The sequence below is a fragment of the Aquarana catesbeiana genome, linkage group LG01 (assembly GCF_042186555.1).
Source record: "Aquarana catesbeiana isolate 2022-GZ linkage group LG01, ASM4218655v1, whole genome shotgun sequence".
NCBI lineage: Eukaryota > Metazoa > Chordata > Amphibia > Anura > Ranidae > Aquarana > Aquarana catesbeiana.
The window spans coordinates 890,850,088-890,872,066 of NC_133324.1; the positions used below are offsets into that span (position 1 = coordinate 890,850,088).

A 21,979-nucleotide genomic window follows, 5' to 3' on the forward strand; every position below is an offset into this window, starting at 1 on the left:
CCCCAAATCATCACTGAATTCAAGTTGCACAGGACCTCATGCAACTTGGATTCTGTGCCTCTCCACTCTTCCTCTAGACCAGTGGTTCTCAACCTTTTTAGTGTCGGGACACCTTGATAAAATTTACCAATTTGTGGGGACCCCTAACAGTAAAATTATTTTCGTAGTGTGGATTGTCAGCACCCAAGGCAAGACAAGTAATTTGCACCCCTAACCCACAGACATTTAGCACTCCCCTGAGTCCCTTCCACTCGCACAGTATTAAAACCCCTTATGGTACATTTTAGGATGTACCACTCTTTCGCTTTTGTTCTTCTTTCTTTTCGTTTTATCTCTCTCTATCCTAATTTCTAGTTTTTTTCCCCATCCCTCTCTCTAACTGTTCCTCATGTTCCTTCCCCTCCCTTTTTCTTTGTCCCTCTTTTCCTCTCCCTTTCGTGTATGCTTTATTTTTATTCCTTCTCTTACTCTTTGGTGGGGGGTGGGGGGAATGGTATGAGTGGCAGTGCAGTGGCAGGGGGGATTTCTGATCAGAGCCAACTTGGGTGATGTCATCTGCTGATCTGAGAACTGTAGTGGGGAGTTTTAATGGCAACTATAATCACAGGTAGTGTTACTCACTGTGTCTCTGGCTTCACTATGTCTCTTACTTTGTGGTGTCTTGTAGCAGGGACACCTATGCCGAAATCAGGAGACAGGGTCCCCTCCAGCCCCTCCCACTTCACATTACTCACCAGTCAGCTGACCTCTAGTCTCTGCCCGACAGCCATGCCGTGAACTGAATGGTCGGCTGCGAAGAGGCTGAGTGGTCGGCCACAGGCTCCAGGAACAGTTCAGCTGGGCGGCCACTAGCTCCAGGGATAGCCAACTGGGCGGCCGCAAAAAGGCTGGAAGAGCGGTGCGGGCTTCTGGAACAGCTAAGGATTCGGTGACCCCTGTCAAATCATCATTCGAGCCCCGAGGGGTCCCGACCTCCAGGTTGAGAACCACTGCTCTAGACTCTGGGACCATGATTTCCAAATGAAAGGCAAAATTTTCCACAGTCAGCGATGATTTGGGGAGCCATGTCATCTGCTGGTGTCTGTCCACTGTGTTTTATCAAGTCTAAAGGCCAGCGCAGCCCTCTACCAGGAAATTCTAGAGTACTTCATGCTTCCCTCTGCTGACCAGATTTTGTAAACCACTATCTCACCTAAGGCTCCATCTACACCATTGCAGATGCAACAGTGCGTGAGTCACATTTAGGGCTTCCCATTCATTTTAATGGGCTGCCCTACACATGGAAAAAAAAAAATTCACACACACAAAAAAAAGTGTATGCCCCCCCCCTTTTGAGTTCCACCACATCAAAATGCATGGTACACTGGTACCCAGAGTTTGGTGCACAATTTCATGCACGTGTTAGCCAGGTGTTGGGGTGCCATAAGGAATTAAAGTAGAACTATAGGCAAAAAAAAATTCCCCATTTTGGATAGAGCAAGGGAGGGTTATAACCCCTGCCATTTTTTTTTTTCTGTGTCCCATTTCGCAGATATCTCTTCACTTCCTGTCCCATAGCCAAAAATGACGTGAGAGAAAATCCCTGTAAATTAAAAAAAAGTATGGGTATTATTTTTTGGATTTATACTTAAACAGGTGGATGCAGCATCGCCCCAATGCTGCATCTGTCCCCCGGCACCTCCAATGCTGAGAACTGAGCGATCGAACACTGCTGATCGCGCAATTCTCACAGGTCTGTGAGCAGAGAGCTGCTAACTTGTCAGTCAGCGGCTCCCTGCTCTGCCCCCCTGCGCTCACTGGAGCTCTGGGCTGTGGAGGGGGCTGGAGAGACCGGCTCAGGGATCTGGACAGATCCCCACTCCATGGTCATGATGACGCCCAAGCCTGGACCGACTCTGATGTCAGCAGAGAGCGGACTTCAGCCCACTCTCTGCTGAAACCGGGTCACAGGAGTGCAAAACGAACTGCACTCCTGTGATCCACAGGAGAAGTACAGCCAAACAAGCTTTGGTTTAGAGCTGCACGATTCTGGCCAAAATGAGAATCACAATTTTTTTGCTTAGAATAAAAAGATCATGATTCTCTCACAATTCTCGCAATGTAAAATCTTTCACATTATACAAAAAAAATTGGGCTAACCTTACTGGTTAGTTCCAAAATAATTGCATTTGAAAGACCGCTGCGCAAATACAGTGTGGCATAAAATATTGCAACAACCACCATTTTATTCTCTAGGGTCTCTACTAAAAAAATATATATATATATATATATAATGTTTGGGGGTTCCAAGTAATTTTCTAGCAAAAAAAATGATTTTAACTTGAAACCAACAAATGTCACAATGTTTATACTTCAGTTCCACTGCTAAAGAATGTTGTGATTCTTGGCAGACTGCCCGTTTTTTTTCTTCCTTTCTTTTGACGGCTGTGGCTTCAGAAGATCAGAGAGAATTCTTTGCATATTAAGAATCGTGAAACACTTTTGTAAAGATCGCAACGGGGGGAAAAAAAATTGCGATAACGATTCTTGACGATTAATCGTGCAGCTCTACTTTGGTTGTACTTCTCCTTTAAGGGAATACCTTGGGGCCCCCAGGTCACCAGAACTACTGTCCTCTTTGTAAGATTTCCCTTCTATTACTTCTCTGGGGACAACCCAAAATCCAGAATTTTGGATTACCTATTACCTTCAATGATAACGGTAAACAGGACAACGAGGGTGAATCTCCTTAACGGGGGGCACAGACAGCAATAAAAACTGACAAGTTTTGCTTTTAGTACTACTTTATTGGCATGGCTGCTTGCCTAGAAAAAGGGATGTGCACTTTTTTGCACGTTGTACGAACGTCTGCAATGCAGAAATGTGAACCCAGCCTAAGCATTTGGTGCTATGGCCCATTTAACACACCCCCCCCCACCCCACCAACAACTCTCCCCTGGCAGCAAAGTGTGATGAGTGGCTGCAGGCTACAATAGACCAAGCCAAAGGCTTCCAAAGTGAAGTCAGTTTTTAAGTAAAAGACCAGTTTTTAAGTGTACTGACTGAATCTCAACAGAAAGTTAAAAATGTTTGCAAGTACTTGTCAAATCCTAACCGCCACTTTATTACAAGAGAACAAATTTGCATTAATAATATAGAAAAAAAACACACACACAAAGGGTAAAGCAGAAAGAAAAAAAAAAAAAGAGAGAGTTTTCAATCTCTTCAGTGGGATAAATGTGTGCTGCCCCAATTTGAGAAATATATCAAATTAAAAATTAAATCTAGACATGGTCCAATATGATTGGCAAGGTAGAGCTTTTATCACTTCCATGTTATAACAGCAATGAATAGTCAGATCAAGCACCATATTGGAGGACACCGAGCATTACATGAACTATAATCAACAACTATAAAGCAAACTGAGCAAAACAAGATTTTGATTATCAGATAATTAACAGAAAATAAATACCTATCACAGCATGAAAAAAAAAATAAATTAAAGCATCAAACTACCACAAACTGGAGTTTTAGATCCAAGCAGAGGATGGTAGGATGAATCACACACATGGTTTCTAATATCAGTCTGTAATGGAATTTACAGCTCAGCCAATCAACAATGACCATTAGAAGCCTATTTAATTTACTTTTTTTATCACAGAGAATGCTGCATAGTAAATTAGATACTATGATAGAGAAAAGCCACCCCACTGCTAGATGCTCATGTGATAAAAGAAGCTAGTGAATGTTTCATCCCATTTAGGCCCATCTATAACCAAATCATCAGTTCCAGGCGGTCTGACCCTTTAAATACCCACTCCATATGAATTTCATTTTGTGACAGTTTGTTCTGAAGCACAGTGGAAATAGTGGGTGATTTTCTTATTTGTTTTTCAGGCTGCATTCATGCCTGAGCGTTTTCAGCTCATAAAACACCTGAAAAAAAAAAACTCAACAAGCAAAATCCCATTCATTTCAATGGCACCTGTTCACATCTGAGTGTTTTGTCAAATGAAGGAAAACGCACGAAAAATGCTCTAAGCTCAAGAAAGAACACGAGCTTCTTTGGGGCAGATTACAGGCGTTTTTTCTACCTTTTACATGAGTGACTTGAAGAAAATCGCAGTAAAAACGCGTCAAAATACACACGACTTTGAAACGCTGAGGTGTGAATGCAGCCTCAATAAACAGCCTTTGTTTAAAATAATCCCCAATCTTCTTTAAGCATTCTATGTTTGGTTTTTAAAGCCATCTAAAACAAATTTTAAACCGAAATAAACATCTATTTTTCTATTTAAGTTGTGCCTGTTCTAATGAGGAATAATCTATCTGTGTGCAGAAGACTCAATTATAGCACGGGAACACTGCCTGAAGAATGCAAGCTGGTCAGTAAGCATGTGAAGAAACCATAAAAAAAAAAAGATGTAAATGATTTCTCAAGCAGAGGCCAAAACCTATTTGGCCCTCTGTGGTAAACTTTATGGATAAAAGGACTACCTTTCACATGACAGTTACACAAACACCATCGTACACATTCAGCTAAAATCATTTAACCAAAAGCTATAAAAAGACAAGAAATTGGCTGGTGAGCCCCACAAACACACAGCACTTACCTGTTCATCTACATAATTATCAATTCTTTTCTGACACTCCAGCCACTCTTCAGCAATCTGACCCATTTCTTGCTCCAGCTGAAGGTACCTCTGTAGTAAGGTACTATACATATCTTCACTGTACGAGTCATGTGACGCTGTTCCAAGCCTGGGGCAAAACGCACATGAAGAAAAGCTTTTGACTAGCAGTTGTCAAGAGTCTGAAGAGTGAACTGAGAAAATAGACATGAGCAAGTAGCTCTTGAATTAAACAAGATGACTTAACAAAAACTAAATAAAGAGGTTTTTTTTTTACTTACCTGTAAACTGCACACAGTGGGGGGAAAAAATTATTTGATCCCCTGCTGATTTTGTACGTTTGCCCACTGACAAAGAAATGATCAGTCTATAATTTTAATGGCAGGTTGATTTTAGCAGTGAGAGACAGAATAACAAAAATATATCCAAAAAAACACATTTCAAAAAAGTTATAAATAGATTTTGATGAGTGAAATACAGTATCTCACAAAAAGGAGTACACCCCTCACATTTTTGTAAGTATTTTATTATATCTTTTCATGTGACAACACTGAAGAAATGACACGTTGCTACAATGTAAAGTGGTGAGTGCGCAACTTTTATAACAGTGTAAATTTGCTGTCCCCTCAAAATAACTCAACAAACAGCCATTAATGTCTGAAACGCTGGTAACAGAAGTGAGTACACCCCTAAGTGAAAATGTCCAAATTGGGCCCAGTGTCAATTATTTGTGTGGCCTCCATTATTTTCCAGTGCTGCCTAAACCCTCTTGGGCATGGAGTTCACCAGAGCTTCACAGGTTGCCACTGGAGTCCTCTTCCACTCCTCCACGACGATATCACAGAACTGGTGGATGTTAGAGACCTTGCGCTCCTCCACCATTTGTTTGAGGATGCCCCACAGATGCTCAACAGGGTTTAGGTCTGGAGACATGCTTGGCCAGTCCATCACCTTTACCCTCAGCTTCTTTAGCAAGGCAGTGGTCGTCTTGGAGGTGTGTTTGGGGTCTTTATCATGTTGGAATACTGCCCTGTGGCCCAGTCTCTGAAGGGAGGGGATCATGCTCTGCTTCAGTATGTCACAGTACATGTTGGCATTCATGGTTCCCTCAATGAACTGTAGCTCCCCAGTGGCAGCACTCATGCAGCCCCAGACCATGACACTCCCACCACCATGCTTGACTGTAGGCAAGGCACACTTGTCTTTGTACTGCTCACCTGGTTGCCGTCACACATGCTTGACACCATCTGAACCAAATAAGTTTATCTTGGTCTCATCAGACCACAAGACATGGTTCCAGTAATCCATGTCCTTAGTCTGCTTGTCTTCAGCAATCTGTTAACGGGCTTTCTTGTGCATCATCTTTAGAAGAGGCTTCCTTCTTGGACGACAGCCATGCAGACCATTTTGATGAGGTGTGCGGCTCATGGTCTGAGCACTGACAGGCTGACACCCCACACCTTCAACCTCTGCAGCAATGCTGGGAGCACTCATATCTATTTCTCAAAGACAACCTCTGGATATGATGCGGACCACATGCGCTCAACTTTTTAGGTCGACCATGATAAGGCCTGTTTTGAGTGGAACCTGTCCTGTTAAACTGCTGTATGGTCTTGGCTACTGTGCTGCAGCTCAGTTTCAGGGTCTTGGCAATCTTCTTATAGCCTAGACTATCTTTATGTAGAGCAACAATTCTTTTTTTCATAACCTTAAGAGAGTTCTTTGCCATGAGGTGCCATGTTGAACTTCCAGTCACCAGTATGAGAGAGGGAGAGCGATAACACCAAATATAACACACCTGCTCCCCATTCACACCTGAGACCTTGTAACACTAACGAGTCACATGACACCGGGGAGGGAAAACGGCTAATTGGGCCCAATTTGAACATTTTCACTCAGGGGAGTACTCACGTTTGTTGCCAGCGGTAGACATTAATGGCTGTGTGTTGAGTTATTTTGAGGTGATAGCAAATTTACACTGTTATACAAGCTGTACACTCACTACTTTACATTGTAGCAAAGTGGCATTTCTTCAGTGTTGTCACATGAAAAGAAAATAAAATATTTACAAAAATGTGAGGGGTGTACTCACTTTAGTGATATACTGTAGGTATTTGACCCCTTTGTAAAACATGATTTTGTACTTGGTGGCAAAACCCTTGTTGCCAATCACAGAGGTCAGACGCTTCTGTAGTTGGCTACCACTGCCTGTTATTAGCGCAGGGCCGTGCCGACTTCCTGACGGGCTCCGCACGTGGAGTGTGTTAACAAGCCCGAGCCCGTCCTTACTTAGGACTAAAATGGCATTTTAGTCCCATTTTAGTCTTCTACAATTGTTTTAGTTGTATATAGGCGACTAAATCTCCAGTACATTTTAGTCTACTAAAATCTAATGGGTGTAATTAAATTGTAATGCATTAGTTAACATTTCTCTACAATTTCCAAACTCATTATATACTGCTGGAGTGAAAAATCTAATATGTTATTTATTATGGTGTTGAGGTATGAACATGCACTACAGACCAGTTTTAATTTTGAAGTCAAATTTCAAATTAGTTTAATGCCCCGTACACACGGTCGGACTTTGTTCGGACATTCCGACAACAAAATCCTAGGATTTTTTCTGACGGATGTTGGCTCAAACTTGTCTTGCATACACACGGTCACACAAAGTTGTCGGAAAATCCGATCGTTCTGAACGCGGTGACGTAAAACACGTACGTCGGGACTATAAACGGGGCAGTGGCCAATAGCTTTCATCTCTTTATTTATTCTGAGCATGCCTGGCACTTTGTCCGTCGGATTTGTGTACACACGATCGGAAATTCCGACAACGGATTTTGTTGTCGGAAAATTTTATCTCCTGCTCTCCAACTTTGTGTGTCGGAAAATCCGATGGAAAATGTCCGATGGAGCCCACACACGGTCGGAATTTCCGACAACACGCTCCGATTGGACATTTTCCATCAGAAAATCCGACCGTGTGTACGGAGCATTAGTCTTTTGGCTAAAATGGCATTTTAGTTTTAGTCCCTTGACTAAAATGCCATTTTTGTTTTAGTCATCTCAGTTTTAGTCATATTTCAGTCGACTAAAATAATATTAATTTAGGCGACTAAAATGTTTTAGTCGTTTTAGTTGACGAAATTAACACTGCATGCTGGAATACCCATCCACGATCCATTTTCAATGCCCTGGCTGAGGGAAGAAGGTTCATAGCCAAGATTTGACGGTACATTTGTGCCGTCCATTGTTCCTTTGATGAGGTAAAGTTGTCCTGTCCCTTTAGCAGTAAAACACCCCCAAAGCATAATGTTTCCACTTATATGTTTGACAGTGGGGATGGTGTTCTTGGGGGTCATAGGCAGCATTCCTCCCCCTCCAAACACGGAGAGTTGGGGTAATGCCAAAGATCTCAATTTTGGTCTCATCTGACCACAACACTTTCACCCAGTTCTCCTCTGAATCATTCAGATATTCATTAGCAAAATTCCGATGGGCCTGTACATGCGCTTTGAGCAGGGGGACCTTGCGGGCGCTGCAGGATTTCAGTCCTTACCAATTGTTTCCTTAGTGAGTATGGTCCCAACTGCCTTGAGATCATTGACAAGATTCTGGCTCGTGTAGTTCTGGGTTGATTCCTCACCATTCTCATGATCATTGAAACTCCACAAGGTGAGATCTCCCTCGATCTGGGGCTCCATGCAAGATTGACCTTTATTTTGTGTTTCTTCTATTAGCGAATAATTGCACCAGCTGTTGTCACCCTCTCACCAATCTGCTTGGCGATGGTCTTCTAGCCCATTCCAGCCTTGTGCAGGTCTACAGTTTTGTTCCTGACAACCTTAGACAGCTCTTTGGTCTTGGCCATGGTGGAGAGATTGGAATCTGATTGATTGCTTCTGTGGACAGGTGTCTTTTATACAGGGAACAAGTTGAAATTAGGAGCACTCCCTTTAAGAGAGTGCTCCTAATCTCAGCTCGTTACCTGTATAAAAGACACCTGGGAGCCAGAAATCTTGCTGATTTATAGGGGATCAAATACTTATTTCACTCAATAAAATGCAAATCAATTTACAGCTATTTTGAAATGCATGTTTCTGGATATTTTTGTGGTTACTCTGTCGCTCACTGTTGAAATAAACCTACCATTAAAATTATAGACTGATCATTTCTTTGTCAGTGGACAAACATACAAAATCAGCAGGGGATCAAATACTTTTCCCTCACTGTATCTTGCAGTACAGTACAAACACAGGCAGCTTATTCATACATGGGTTATAGACCTATAACTGCAACTGATTGGACACTGCCAAGCTTTTGAGAACACACCCCTTCTATAACACTACCCCACTACTCGAGTCCTCAGTTTTGTATCAAACAATGCAGAGTAAGAGTTCAGGGGGAGTGGCCTGTATTTGGTTCTATATTTCAAGATATAGAATTTACAGGCAAGTCAAAATTCTTATCCTAATTGGACAGTACAGGATAAAGGCATCTTATTTATACACCAAGGGACAACCCAAAAACAATGAATACAAGGGTAGGCAACAACTATGCTAACTAAGCTGTGCTAATAGGACCAAAAACAGGGGCAAAAACCCAAGGTCAGAGTGCCACTGCAAGAACCTTGCAGCCAAAACTTGTCGCAGAAAATGCACCAGTTAAAACTTAAAAACATATTACCAGAAGACCAGGTGGTGGCATTACAGAGCTGGGCAAGAGAGGTACGTGTAGTTCCACAACAGCTGCAGGGCCGTAGTTTGGAGATCCCTGGTCTAGGACATAACACAATCTAGCTGTTGTGAAGGGCTATTTTCAAGAAAGAACTGCAAATTCTGATACATGTTTTACAGATGTAATGGCCACCAAGAAGGTTACTTTGGTGGAGAGAGACTTCAAGGAAATATCCCTGATGAGTTCAAACAGTGTTTTTTACAAAGCAGAAAGAACCAAGTCAAGGTCCAGGGGAGAAAAGGGTGCTGCAAGGGGGACCTGATAGGAGAAACACCTTAAGTAAAGGTTTTAATGAGAGAAATCAAAGCCAGATGTCTTTGGAAAATTAGGGTTATAGGCCAAAACTTGTCCTTTCGGGGTGCCGAGATGTAGATTCTGGCCACGACATGGCAGCACAGTGGTGTAGTGGGTAGCACTCTCGCCTAGCAGTAAAAAGGGTCGCTGGTTCGAATCCCAACCACGACACTACCTGCCTGGAGCTTGCATGTTCACCCTGTGCCTGCGTGGGTTTCCTCCGGGTACTCCGGTTTCCTCCCACACTCCAAAGACATGCTGGTAGGTTAATTGGCTTCTGTTCAAAATTGGCCCTAGTATATGAATGCGAGTTGGGGACCTTGGATTGTGGGCTCCTTGAGGGTGGGGGCCGATGTGGGTGTGCAGTGTGTGTGTGGAGTGCTGCGTAGGTTGACAGCACTATATGGGTACCTTAAATGAATAGGGATAATTGTAGACATGCACCCACACTCACTCAGGTTGAACTGGATGGACTGGTGTCTTTATTCAACCTTACTAACTATGTAACTATGTAACTATGTTTGTAGGAAGGCCAAAACATGGGGTAGAGCGTCTGGGATGAAATTGACTTCGCTCATAACCAAGCAAGATTAGTAAGATTTCCAGGTACGATAATAGATCTGCCTGGATGTGGCTTTTCTTGCGTTCTGCAAGGTAGGACTCACAGACTCAGACCCCTTTGTACTTTAAGACCTAGGTTTCAACAGCCATGACACTACAGCCGGAGACTGAAGCAGAGTCGAAGAGAGGGCCTTAAAAAAGCAGATGCGGTCTGCTGGGAAGAGGCCAGGGGTCTTCTGCTTCACAAAGTAGGCAAAAGGTCAGGAATTAGAGTGAGTACCTTATAAGGGCTCTAGGCAGAAGTGGTGTTAAAGTGTATGACCAGTGATGTGATGCAACATCTGGTCATTCACCTGAGACTGAGCTCTGCGTGGATACGTTTTAGCACAAAGTTTTAAAAGTTTATACTGTAAAATAAATACATTCCAAACATGGCCTGGTTTACAAAGTAACGCTTAAGTATACAGGGTGACCCCGTCTTACCGTTGCTGGACTGTAATTAAAGTCCAGGCTTCACCCATAATGGTGGTCATACCCCTGAAGGGGTATACAGGGCCTGGGTTCCTTTGTGATTGGTTACTGCCCTGGACGTGTATAGCACCCTGCAGCTAACCCAACGCATTAAATCAAGTAACAAGGTGAGCACCCCATGCAGGATTCAGTGCCCGAATTAACACTACAAGCTGTCACCACAGCGTGGGATACAGGTAGATCATCCAAGGTTTTTTGCACTGATCCGGACACACTGCTTCTGTAGACATTTAAGGCTGATTGAAGCTTTTTTTAAAGAAAATAGTAGCAAAGCTTGTTTCTCTGTGAAGGAGAAGAGGTACATCACTTACAGACACTAGCAAACAAGGATTGGGGTAGGGTTATAGGGGAGTTGTTCTGGGAGGGCATGTCGTCAGAATCTTGCCAGTGAAGGTACGGAGCTATAACCCATGCTGTACTGCTTGTGTCCTGTACTGTACGATTAAGATAAGGCTCTTTGGCACCTATTATGAGCCATCTTTCACAGATTCACAGATGGCCAGGTATAGCTAGAGAAACTAAAAAACAAAAAAATGCGGAACAACATCTGGCTGGGTAGGGAGCAGAGCATTGTTACAATCTTCCAAGTGCATCTAATGAACCCTTGGGGGCAACAAATGTTTCCAAGAAAACACCACATCCTAGGTATTCAGCAACCAATTGGGATACATCCAAGTTTCACCGAGGCATGTGATAGTTGGAAGAGCTGATGCTCTACCAAGTTTCAACATTCCACTAAAAGTCATCCTTTTAAACCAAAGCTTGATGGCGCAGAGGAGCAGCTCTGGCATGTTTAAGATTGTGCTACTTACACTGACATACATTTAAATAAGAAAAATATGGACATTTGCAGTCCAGTTACAGTGTGCAACTACATGAAAAACTATGTAAAAAAGAGGGGATAGGTATGACGCTGCTCTTATTAAGAGGTGACCTACAACCTCTAAATACTTGAGGGGTGTGTGTCACAGGTGCATTTAGTGCAAAAAGTGACAATAAAAGTGTAGAAAATAAATATTTGTATATTCACAAAAAAATCCTACTGTGTAAACTTCCTAACCGCTTATATATAATATATATTGTTATGTTTAAATGAAAATAAAATACAGTGGGGACGGAAAGTATTCAGACCCCCTTAAATGTTTCACTCTTTGTTATATTGCAGCCATTTGCTAAAATCATTTAAGTTCATTTTTTTCCTCATTAATGTACACACAGCACCCCATATTGACAGAAAAACACAGAATTGTTGACATTTTTGCCGATTTATTAAAAAAGAAAAACTGAAATATCACATGGTCCTAAGTATTCAGACCCTTTGCTCAGTATTTAGTAGAAGCACCCTTTTGATCTACTACAGCCATGAGTCTTTTTTGGGAAAGATGCAACAAGTTTTTCACACCTGGATTTGGGGATCCTCTGCCATTCCTCCTTGCAGATCCTCTCCAGTTCTGTCAGGTTGGATGGTAAACGTTGGTGGACAGCCATTTTTAGGTCTCTCCAGAGATGCTCAATTGGGTTTAAGTCAGGGCTCTGGCTGGGTCATTCAAGAACAGTCATGGAGTTCTTGTGAAGCCACTCCTTTGTTATTTTATCTGTGTGCTTAGGGTCATTGTCTTGTTGGAAGGTAAACCTTCGGCCCAGTCTGAGGTCCTGAGCACTCTGGAGAAGGTTTTCGTCCAGGATATCCCTGTACTTGGCCGCATTCATCTTTTCCTTGACTGCAACCAGTCGTCCTGTCCCTGCAGCTGAAAAACACTCCCACAGCATGATGCTGCCGCCACCATGCTTATCTGTTGGGACTGTATTGGACAGGTGATGAGCAGTGCCTGGTTTTCTCCACACATACCGCTTAGAATTAAGGTCAAAAAGTTCTATCTTGGTCTCATCAGACCAGAGAATCTGATTTCTCCCCATCTTGGAGTCCTTCAGGTGTTTTTCGCAAACTCCATTTGGACTTTCATGTGTCTTGCATTGAGGAGAGGCTTCCGTCAGGCCACTCTACCATAAAGCCCCGACTTGTGGAGGGCTACAGTGATGGCTGACTTTCTACAACTTTCTGCCATCTCCCGACTGCATCTCTGGAGCTCAGCCACAGTGATCTTTGGGTTCTTCTTTACCTCTCTCACCAAGGCTCTTCTCCCCCCGATAGATCAGTTTGGCCGGAGAGGCCAGCTCTAGGAAGGGTTCTGGTCATCCCAAACATCTTTCATTTAAGGATTATGGAGGCCACTGTGCTCTTAGGAACCTTAAGTGCAGCAGACATCTTTTTGTAACCTTGGCCAAATCTGTGCCTTGCCACAATTCTGTCTCTGAGCTCTTCAGGCAGTTCCTTTGACCTCATGATTCTCATTTGCTCTGACATGCACTGTGAGCTGTAAGGTCTTATATAGACAGGTGTGTGGCTTTCCTAATTAAGTCCAGTCAGTATAATCAAACACAGCTGGACTCAAATGAAGGTGTAGAACCATCTCAAGGATGATCAGAAGAAATGGACAGCACCTGAGTTAAATATATGAGTCTCACAGCAAAGGGTCTGAATACTTAGGACCATGTGATATTTCAGTTTTGCTTTTTTAATAAATCTGCAAAAATGTCAACAATTCTGTGTTTTTCTGTCAATATGGGGTGCTGTTTGTACATTAATGAGGAAAAAAATGAACTTAAATGATTTTAGCAAATGGCTGCAATATAACAGAGTGAAAAATTTAAGGGGGTCTGAATACTTTCCGTTCCCACTGTAAATAAAATGTTGACAGGAAGTTTCCTCCCACTCCACAGGCTGTACAGTGGCTCATACTATGAAGGTGAAATACCTCCTTGTGGGGTGAATAATAGCGGTGAGTGCGTTTCTTATGGGGCACTGTTTTCCAAGAAGCACAGAACAATTTGAAGAAGCACATTGTCACTTTATTGGACTTTTTTTTTTTTTTTTTATACACCAGGGTTTAAGGACGGTATATACATATTTCTGAACCCAGTTTCACAGCAACAAGATACACCAGTCATATACGTTGGATTTTTTTGTACAGAAATGTCGAATGTTGAATTGCAGGTTTTGCAAAGGATTGTGTTTATTTTCGTTTGAACATAACAATATATATTATATATAAGCGGTTAGGAAGTTTACACAGTAGGATTTTTTTGTGGATTTTTGTGAATATACAAATATTTATTTTCTGCACTTTCATTGTCACTTTTTGCACTAAATGAACCTGTGACACACACCCCTCAAGTATTTAGAGGTTGCAGGTCACCTCTTAATAAGAGCAGCGCCATACCTAGCCCCTCTTTCTCACATTTCTCCTAGATTTACATTAGGGTGAATTTATTGATAGAGGCTGCAGCTCCTCATTTTTCATTTTCACCATAAGCGCGGGGGTCTAACAATTTTTTCATTACATGAAAAACTACCATCATAGTTTTATCTTTAAATTCTCAAGAGGTTCAACAAAGAATAGGTCTACAAGTAAAAACAGAAAACACTCTCATTTCTAGCTTACAAAACAAAAAGCAAAAAAGACAGCAGGAATCTAGCTGGTTGCTATGGGAAACAAACTCTTTTTTTATTTTTTTAATGAAATTCTCACAGACTGTAATACCTTAACTGTGAAACGAGTGTCGGTAAACTATTTTGGAGTAACGGTTCAGAAAATACTACATTTTCAAACAGATGCTTGTTGTGTAGTTCCCACGTCACTTCAAATTTCTTCAAATGTTCATTTTCCTACAAACGATAAAACACAGAAATCTTGTAAATTACACTCTTGAAAAACATTGCTTGTGATCATTAGCACACCAATGTTCACCTGTGTTTAATGGACAGCCATTTTGTCCTTACCAAAGTGACGAGAAAGGTGCCAATGGTACATGCTGCCTGACAAAGGGCACTGTACTCTTCTAGAAGAAGGGAGATAAACTGATGGGCTTGGGGAGGCCCCTGGATGCTAGAAGTCACTTTAAAGCCCAGAGACAAGTGCTTGAGTAGACGAACTTTCATTTCCAGGACATATTCGCGGGCTTGCTGCTCCAATCGCTGATAAAGCTGATAAGGGTCTCGCTCACACAACCTGCAAGGGAACGGCCACAGTTAAAGCAGTTGTAAACCGCTGGATGTCTTTTTTTCCCCTTACCTGCAAGGTAAAGCCATAATGTGCATCGCATACTAGCAAACTGTGTAAAACTTACCTGAAAACTAAGCATTTCTGGCCAGAGCAGTGACGCCGTTCATGGCACAGGGCTCTGAAGGAACGGTACGGGTGGCACGGGTTCCTTCAGAGCACATGCACCAGTGATGTCACTGGCTGCATGTACAGTAAATATCTCCTAAACTATGCATGTTTAGGAGATATTTACACTACCTATAGGTAAAATTGTTGGAAGTTTACTTCCACTGTAAATTTCTTTATACAGAAAAGACTCTTCACTATCCTGACTACAGTTTAGGGAAGATGCTGGTGAGTTGAACAGAGATTTATTTTCTTTGAGGATCCATTCACACCAAGTGCAGTGGAACTGTGTTGGGCGGCTATACCAGCGCAGTCCCACAGCAAGACAAGGTAAAATGCCTGGTCTCTGCTGTGGCCGGTTTACACCACTGCGTTGTGGCAGTGTGCACTGAAAAAAATGACTGTGTGAAGCACTATTTTCCAGAGCAGCATGTCACTGCACACCAACCGATAGAACTGATGAAATGTCACTGTGTACTGGCATGAACAAGCCACAAGGTGGATGGACGAATCAACTCCGCCAGCAGCCACTTATTAACAGAAATCAATCAAATGATCCATTAAAAAAGGGACAAGCCATGGAAATTCGGCCAGTCCCTGTTAACCACTTCAGTCCCGGAAGGATTTACCCCCTTCCTGACCAGAGCACTTTTTGCGATTCGGCACTGCATCGCTTTAACTGACAATTGCGCAGTCGTGCGACGTGGCTCCAAAACAAAATTGACGTCCTTTTTTTCCCACAAATAGAGCTTTCTTTTGGTGGTATTTGATCACCTCTGTGGTTTTTATTTTTTGCGCTATAAACAAAATAAGAGCGCAATTTTGAAAAAAAAAAACGCATTATTTTTTACTTTTTGCTATAATAAATATCCCTAAAAAATATATAAAAAAAACATTTTTTTCCCTCAGTTTAGGCCGATACATATTCTTCTACATATTTTTGGTAAAAAAAAAAATAAAAAATTGCAATAAGCGTTTATTGATTGGTTTGCACAAAAGTTATAGCGTTTACAAAATAGGGGACAGTTTTATGTCATTTTTATTATTAATTTTTTTTTACTAGTAATGGCGGTGATCAGCGATTTTTATCGGGACTACGACATTATGGTGGACATGTCGGACATTTTTGACACATTTTTGGGACCATTGTCATTTATACAGCAATCAGTGCTATAAAAATGCGCCGATTCCTGTGTAAATGACACTGGCAGTGAAGGGGTTAACCACTAAAGGGTGGGGAGGGGTTAAGTATGTCCTAGGGGAGTGATTCTAACTGTAGGGGGGATGGGCTGTGTGTGTCACTACACTGATCTCTGCTCCGATGACAGGGAGCAGAGAACAGTGACACTGTCACTAGGCAGAACGGGGAGATGCTGTTTACAACGGCATCTCCCCGTTCATCCTCTCCATGAGGCGATCGCTGGTATGCCCGCGGCGATCGAGTCCACGGGGCCCGCGACCCGACTCATGGAGATCGCGGCAGATGCGCACGCACACGGCGGCAAATTCAAAGTAACGTACGGGTACGTTACTTTATGCAGCCGTGCCATTCTGCCGACATACATCTACAGGAGCCGGTCGGGAACCGGTTAAACTGGCCGAATTTCAATCCAGTTATGGCCAGCTTTAGTTGAGTTTTTCCTTTAAATCGGCAGATCTCTACCATAAGGTACCGCAACACAAGTGTAAATTGGCCTTTATTGAAGGTAAATAGTGGCTTCAAAACTGAAATCCTCCTTTAGGAGTAAAAGATGATGCATCATATCCACAATAAGACAAATGATTACCTATCTACCAATTCCTTCATTCCATCTTTCTCTGGCACTAGTGACTGGTCCTGGTCATCTGCCAGCGGCGTTCCAGCCTGGCGATATATGCAGCGAATCATGTACCGTACATCTGACCAATAATTTTGAAGCTGCTGGGTTTCCCGTTCAGACTCTGCTGAAATCTCCCTAAATGATGAAAATATGGCAATCAAAGAAGGCAACTATAAAATGGATAAACAAAATACAGCAAACATATCATGTATGTAAACTAGTAAAATATACACTATATTACCAAAAGTATTGGGACGCCTGCCTTTACACACACATGAACTTAAAGGCTACCTAGTCTTTGTCCATAGGGTTCAATATTGAGTTGGCCCACCGTTTGCAGCTATAACAGCTTCAACTCTTCTGGGAAGGATGTCCACAAGGTTTAGGAGTGTGTCTATGGGAATGTTTAACCATTCTTCAAGAAGCACATTTGTCAGGTCAGGCACTGATGTTGGATGAGAAGGCCTGGCTCGCAGTCGGTGCTCTAATTCATCCTAAAGGTGTTGAGGTGTATGCCAGTCAAGTTCCTCCCACCACCCAAATTTGCTCTCACTTTCTATTGTATTGGACGGGTCAAAGCCGCCCGACACTCAGCCGGTGTGTGTACTAGGCTTAAGATCAGGGGGCTCAAATAGGCGGCCCTCCAGCTGTTGCAGAACTATAAGTCACATGAGGCATTGCAAGGCTGACAGTTACAAGCATGACTCCCACAGGCAGAGAAATGACAGGACTTGTATTTCCGCAACAGCTGGAGGGCCGCCAGTTTGAGACCCCTGCTTTAAATTATACAGTCCGTGGTGAGCAAACATTTTTTTTGATTGATCCTTTGTGCTTATTCATCTGTGTGGTACACCTTCTCCCTCGTACTCACACAACACCCTTGTGTCTCACGCCTGGCACAGGGTGTTTGGACATTTGAATAGTGCACTATTATAGGTTATTGAGAAGTAGTATTCCTAGTTTATTATATTTTGCACATCACAGACTGCTAAATTTAAGGGGGAGGTGCACTATAGTGCACACTGTGTCTGGATATTTAAATAATGCACCACATTTGCTGATTATTGAGCAGTAGTTTTGCCACTAGTGTCTGTTTTGCAAGCCTTACGGTTTATGTGATATGGTAATAGTTAAAAGATCACTAGAAATGTTTTAATACATACAGTGGGAAAAATAATTATTTGATCCCCTGCAGATTTTGTAAGTTTGTCCACTTACAAAGAAATGAAGGGTCTATATTTTTTTATCATAGGTGCATTTTAAATGATAGAGCCAGAATATCAACCAAAAATCCAGAAAAAAAACATGATACAAATGTTATAAATGAAGTTGCAGTTCAGTGAGTAAAAAAGCATTTGATCTAGGAGGTCGACCGATATGGGTTTTTCTCTGTCCGACGTCGATATTCCGAAATCGGGGCGGCAGATATATGTTGCCGGTTTTTGCGGCCGATTTTTTCTTTTTCCTTCATCTCAGAAAATCTAAGGTGGAGGTTATTGTTTAGGGTAGAGAGGTGGGGTGCAGCCTATCAGTGCCAACCAGTGCAGCCTATCAGTGTCCATCAGTGCCACCTCATTAGTGCCCAGCAGTTCAGCCTGTCAGTGTCCATCAGTGCAGCCCATCAGTGCCACCTCATTAGTGCTCATCAGTGCCACATCAGTGCCCACCGGTGCAGCACATCAGTGCCCCCTCATCAGTGCCCACCAGTGCAGCCTGTCAGTGCAACCTCATCAGTACCTACCGGTGCAGCCCATCAGTGTCCACCAGTGGAGCCTATCAGTGTCCACCAGCGCCACCTCATTAGTGCCCAACAGTTCAGCCTGTCAGTACCACCTCATCAGTGCAGCCCATCAGTGCCCACCAGTGCCATCTCATTAGTGCCCACCAGTGCAGCCTATCAGTGTCCATTAGTGCCCACCAGTGCAGCCTGTCAGTGCAACCTCATCAGTACCCACCAGTGGAGCCCATCAGTGCCACCTTATCAGTGCCCACCAGTGGAGCCCATCAGTGCCACCTCATTAGTGCCCACCAGTTCAGCCTGTCAGTGCCACCTCATCAATGCCCACCGGTGCAGCCCATCAGTGGCCACCAGTGCAGCCCATCAGTGTCCATTAGTGCCAACCAGTGCATCCCTTCAGTGCCCACCAGTGCATCACATCAGTGCCAACCAGTGCATCACATCAGTGCATCACATGAGTGTCCATCAGTGCCCACCAGTACAGCCTAATAATGTAATTCACTGCCACCTCATCAGTGCCCACCAGCGGAGCGCTCCCAGCTCCGTTCCGTCCCCTCGCCTGGCCAAAGACAGCTCCATTCATCCCCTGACGTGCTGCGCGCCCCATCTCTGCCTCTGGACTACAAACCCCAGAATGCAGCGCAGCTGGCAGCTGCTGACTTCCTCCATGGGGAAAAAACAAACAGCAGACAGCGGCCGTGATAGCAGCCGTTTAGAATAGATGGTAGGCGTCGGGGGGGGGGGGGGGGGGGGTCAGGTTTCCACCCAGCACATCCCTGCCTCAGATCCCTCACAAATCTGCCTTTTTTCCATAATAATCGGCCAATGCCAATTTCTTTAAAAAGGGCGAAATATCGGCCAATATATCGGTCGACCTCTAATTTGATCCCCAAACAAAACATGACTTAGTACTTGGTAGAGAAACCCTTGTTGGCAAGCACAGAGGTAAGACGTTTCTTGCAGTTGGTTACCAGGTTTGCACACACCTCAGGAGGGATTTTGGCCCACTCTTTACAGATCTTCTCTAAATCCCTAAGGTTTCTTGGTTGCTTGGCAACTCGAAGTTTCAGCTCCCTCCATAAATTTTCTATAGTATTAAGGTCTGGAGACTGGCTAGGCCACTCTATGACCTTAATGTGCTTCTTTTTGAGCCACTCCTTTGTTGTCTTGGCGGTATTGTTTTGAGTCATTGTCATGCTGGAAGACCCATCCACGACCCATCTTCAGTGTTCTGGCTGAGGGAAGAAGGTTCTCATCCAAGATTTTACAATACATGGTCCCGTCCATTGGCCCCTCGATGTGGTAAAGTCTGCCTGTACCTTTAGCAGAGACACAGCCCCAAAGTATAATGTTTCCACCTCTGTGCTTCACTGTAGGGATGGTGTTCTTGGGGTCATAGCCAGCATTTTTCCTGCTCCAAACACGGCGAGTCAAGTTAAAGCGGATGTAAACCCTCACATATACCCGGTGAAGTGAACAGCCTCAGATGATACACAGGGATGAAACAAATCCTCCTACATAAGGTTTACATGTAGAACTACTGTCTTTAACTTTACATATGGTTTAGAATGTGCACGTCTTGTTAGAATTTTCTCTTCCCGATTCCCCTGGGGATGTGGATTCTTGCCATACACTGAGACAGCTGATTGGAGGAAAGGCACACCCCCCCCCCCCCCCCCACATAGGCTTGCAGAGTGTTGCTGTGAATAGACCAGCTCTCTGCTAATTTAAAGCACCGACACTGACACAAAATTTAGCCTGGTTTTATCACAGTTGTCGGAGAACTTGTCAGAAGTTATCATGCTGATAAGAGGAACGGAGCAGGATACATATATATGTGCCCAGCACAAATTTAATGAATTGGGTTTACATCCACTTTAATACCAAAGAGCTTAAGTTTGGTCTCATCTGACCAAAGCACTTTCTCCCAATCCTTCTCTGAATCATTCAGATGTTTATGGGCAAACTTTAGACGGGCCTATACATGTGCCTTCTGCAGGGGGACCTTGCGGGCGCTGCAGGATTTCAATCCATGTCGGCGTATTGTGTTACCAATGGTTTGTTTGGTGACTGTAGTCCCAACTGCCTAGAGATCATTCACAAGCTATTTCCATGTAGTTCTGGGCTGATCCCTCACTTTTCTCATGATCAACCTTACCCCATGAGGCGAAATCGTGCATGGAGCTCCAGACCGAGGGCTATTGATGGTTATTTTGTATTTCTTCCATTTGTGAACAATCGCTCCGACAGTTGTCTCCTTCTCACCAAGCTTCTTGCCGATGGTCTTGTAGCCCATTCTAGCCTTGTGCAGGTCTACAATCTTGTCCCTGACATCCTTCGACAGATCTTTGGTCTTGCCCATGATGGTGAGGTTTGAATGGAAGAAAGATTCTGTGGACAGGTGTCTTTTATACACATAACGAGTTGTCATTAGGAGCACCTTCTTAAACTGACAGGTCTAATCTGTGTACCACATGAGCACATACTGTAGCCAAAGAATTATTGTTGGTTGGTAGGGGATCAAAAACTTATTTTACTCACTGAACTGCAACTGAATTTACAACATTTGTATGTGTTTTTTTTCTGGATTTTTGGTTGATATGTGGTGTCTATCATTTAAAATTCACCTATGATAAAAAAATTATAGACCTTTTCATTTCTTTGCAAGTGGGCAAACTTACAAAATCTACAGGGGATCAAATAAATAATTTTCCCCACTGTAGGTAGATGCTTATATACAGTATCACACAAAAGTGAGTATACTTCTCACATTTTTGTAAATATTTTATTATATCTTTTCATGTGACAACACTAAAGAAATGACACTTTGCTACAATGTAAAGTAGTGAGTGTACAACAGTGTCAATTTGCCGTGCCCTCAAAATAACACACAGCCATTAATGTCTAAACCACTGGCAACAAAGTGAGTAAACCCCTAAATGAAAATGTCCAAATTGGGATCAAAGCGTTAAGATTTTGTGTGGCCACCATTATTTTCCAGCACTGCCTTAACCCTCTTGGGCATGGAGTTCACCAGAGCTTCACAGGTTGCCACTGGAGTCCTCTTCCACTCCTCCATGACAACATCACGAAGCTGGTGGATGTTTAGAGACCTTGCGCTCCTCCACCTTCCATTTGAGGAAGCCCCACAGATGCTCAATAGGGTTTAGGTCTGGAGACATGCTTGGCCAGTCCATCACCTTTACCCTCAGCTTCTTTAACAAGGCAGTGGTCGTCTTGGAGGTGTGTTTAGGGTCTTTATCATTTTGGAATACTGCCCTGCAGCCCAGGCTCGGAAGGGAGGGGATCATGCTCTGCTTCAGTATGCCACAGTAAATGTTGGCATTCATGGTCCTCTCAATGAACTGTAGCTCCCCAGTGCCGTCAGCACTCATGCAGCCCCAGACCATGACACTCCAACCACTATGCTTGAATATAGGCAAGACACACCTGTCTTTG

General features: G+C 43.3%; 1 protein-coding gene across 5 annotated transcripts in view; it reads right to left on the reverse strand.

Moving 5' to 3' along the window:
- The window catches only part of FAM193A (family with sequence similarity 193 member A), a 219,418-nt gene that overhangs the window by 79,736 nt on the left and 117,703 nt on the right, over window positions 1–21,979 (reverse strand). For all 5 annotated transcript variants that reach the window (XM_073610904.1, XM_073610903.1, XM_073610901.1 and 2 more), the window contains 4 exons: window positions 16,750–16,917; window positions 14,575–14,803; window positions 14,336–14,460; window positions 4,593–4,740 (listed from right to left, as the gene is read on the reverse strand). In XM_073610904.1, the coding sequence (XP_073467005.1) occupies window positions 4,593–4,740; window positions 14,336–14,460; window positions 14,575–14,803; window positions 16,750–16,917 (670 nt within the window). The remainder of the gene's footprint in view (window positions 1–4,592; window positions 4,741–14,335; window positions 14,461–14,574; window positions 14,804–16,749; window positions 16,918–21,979) is intronic.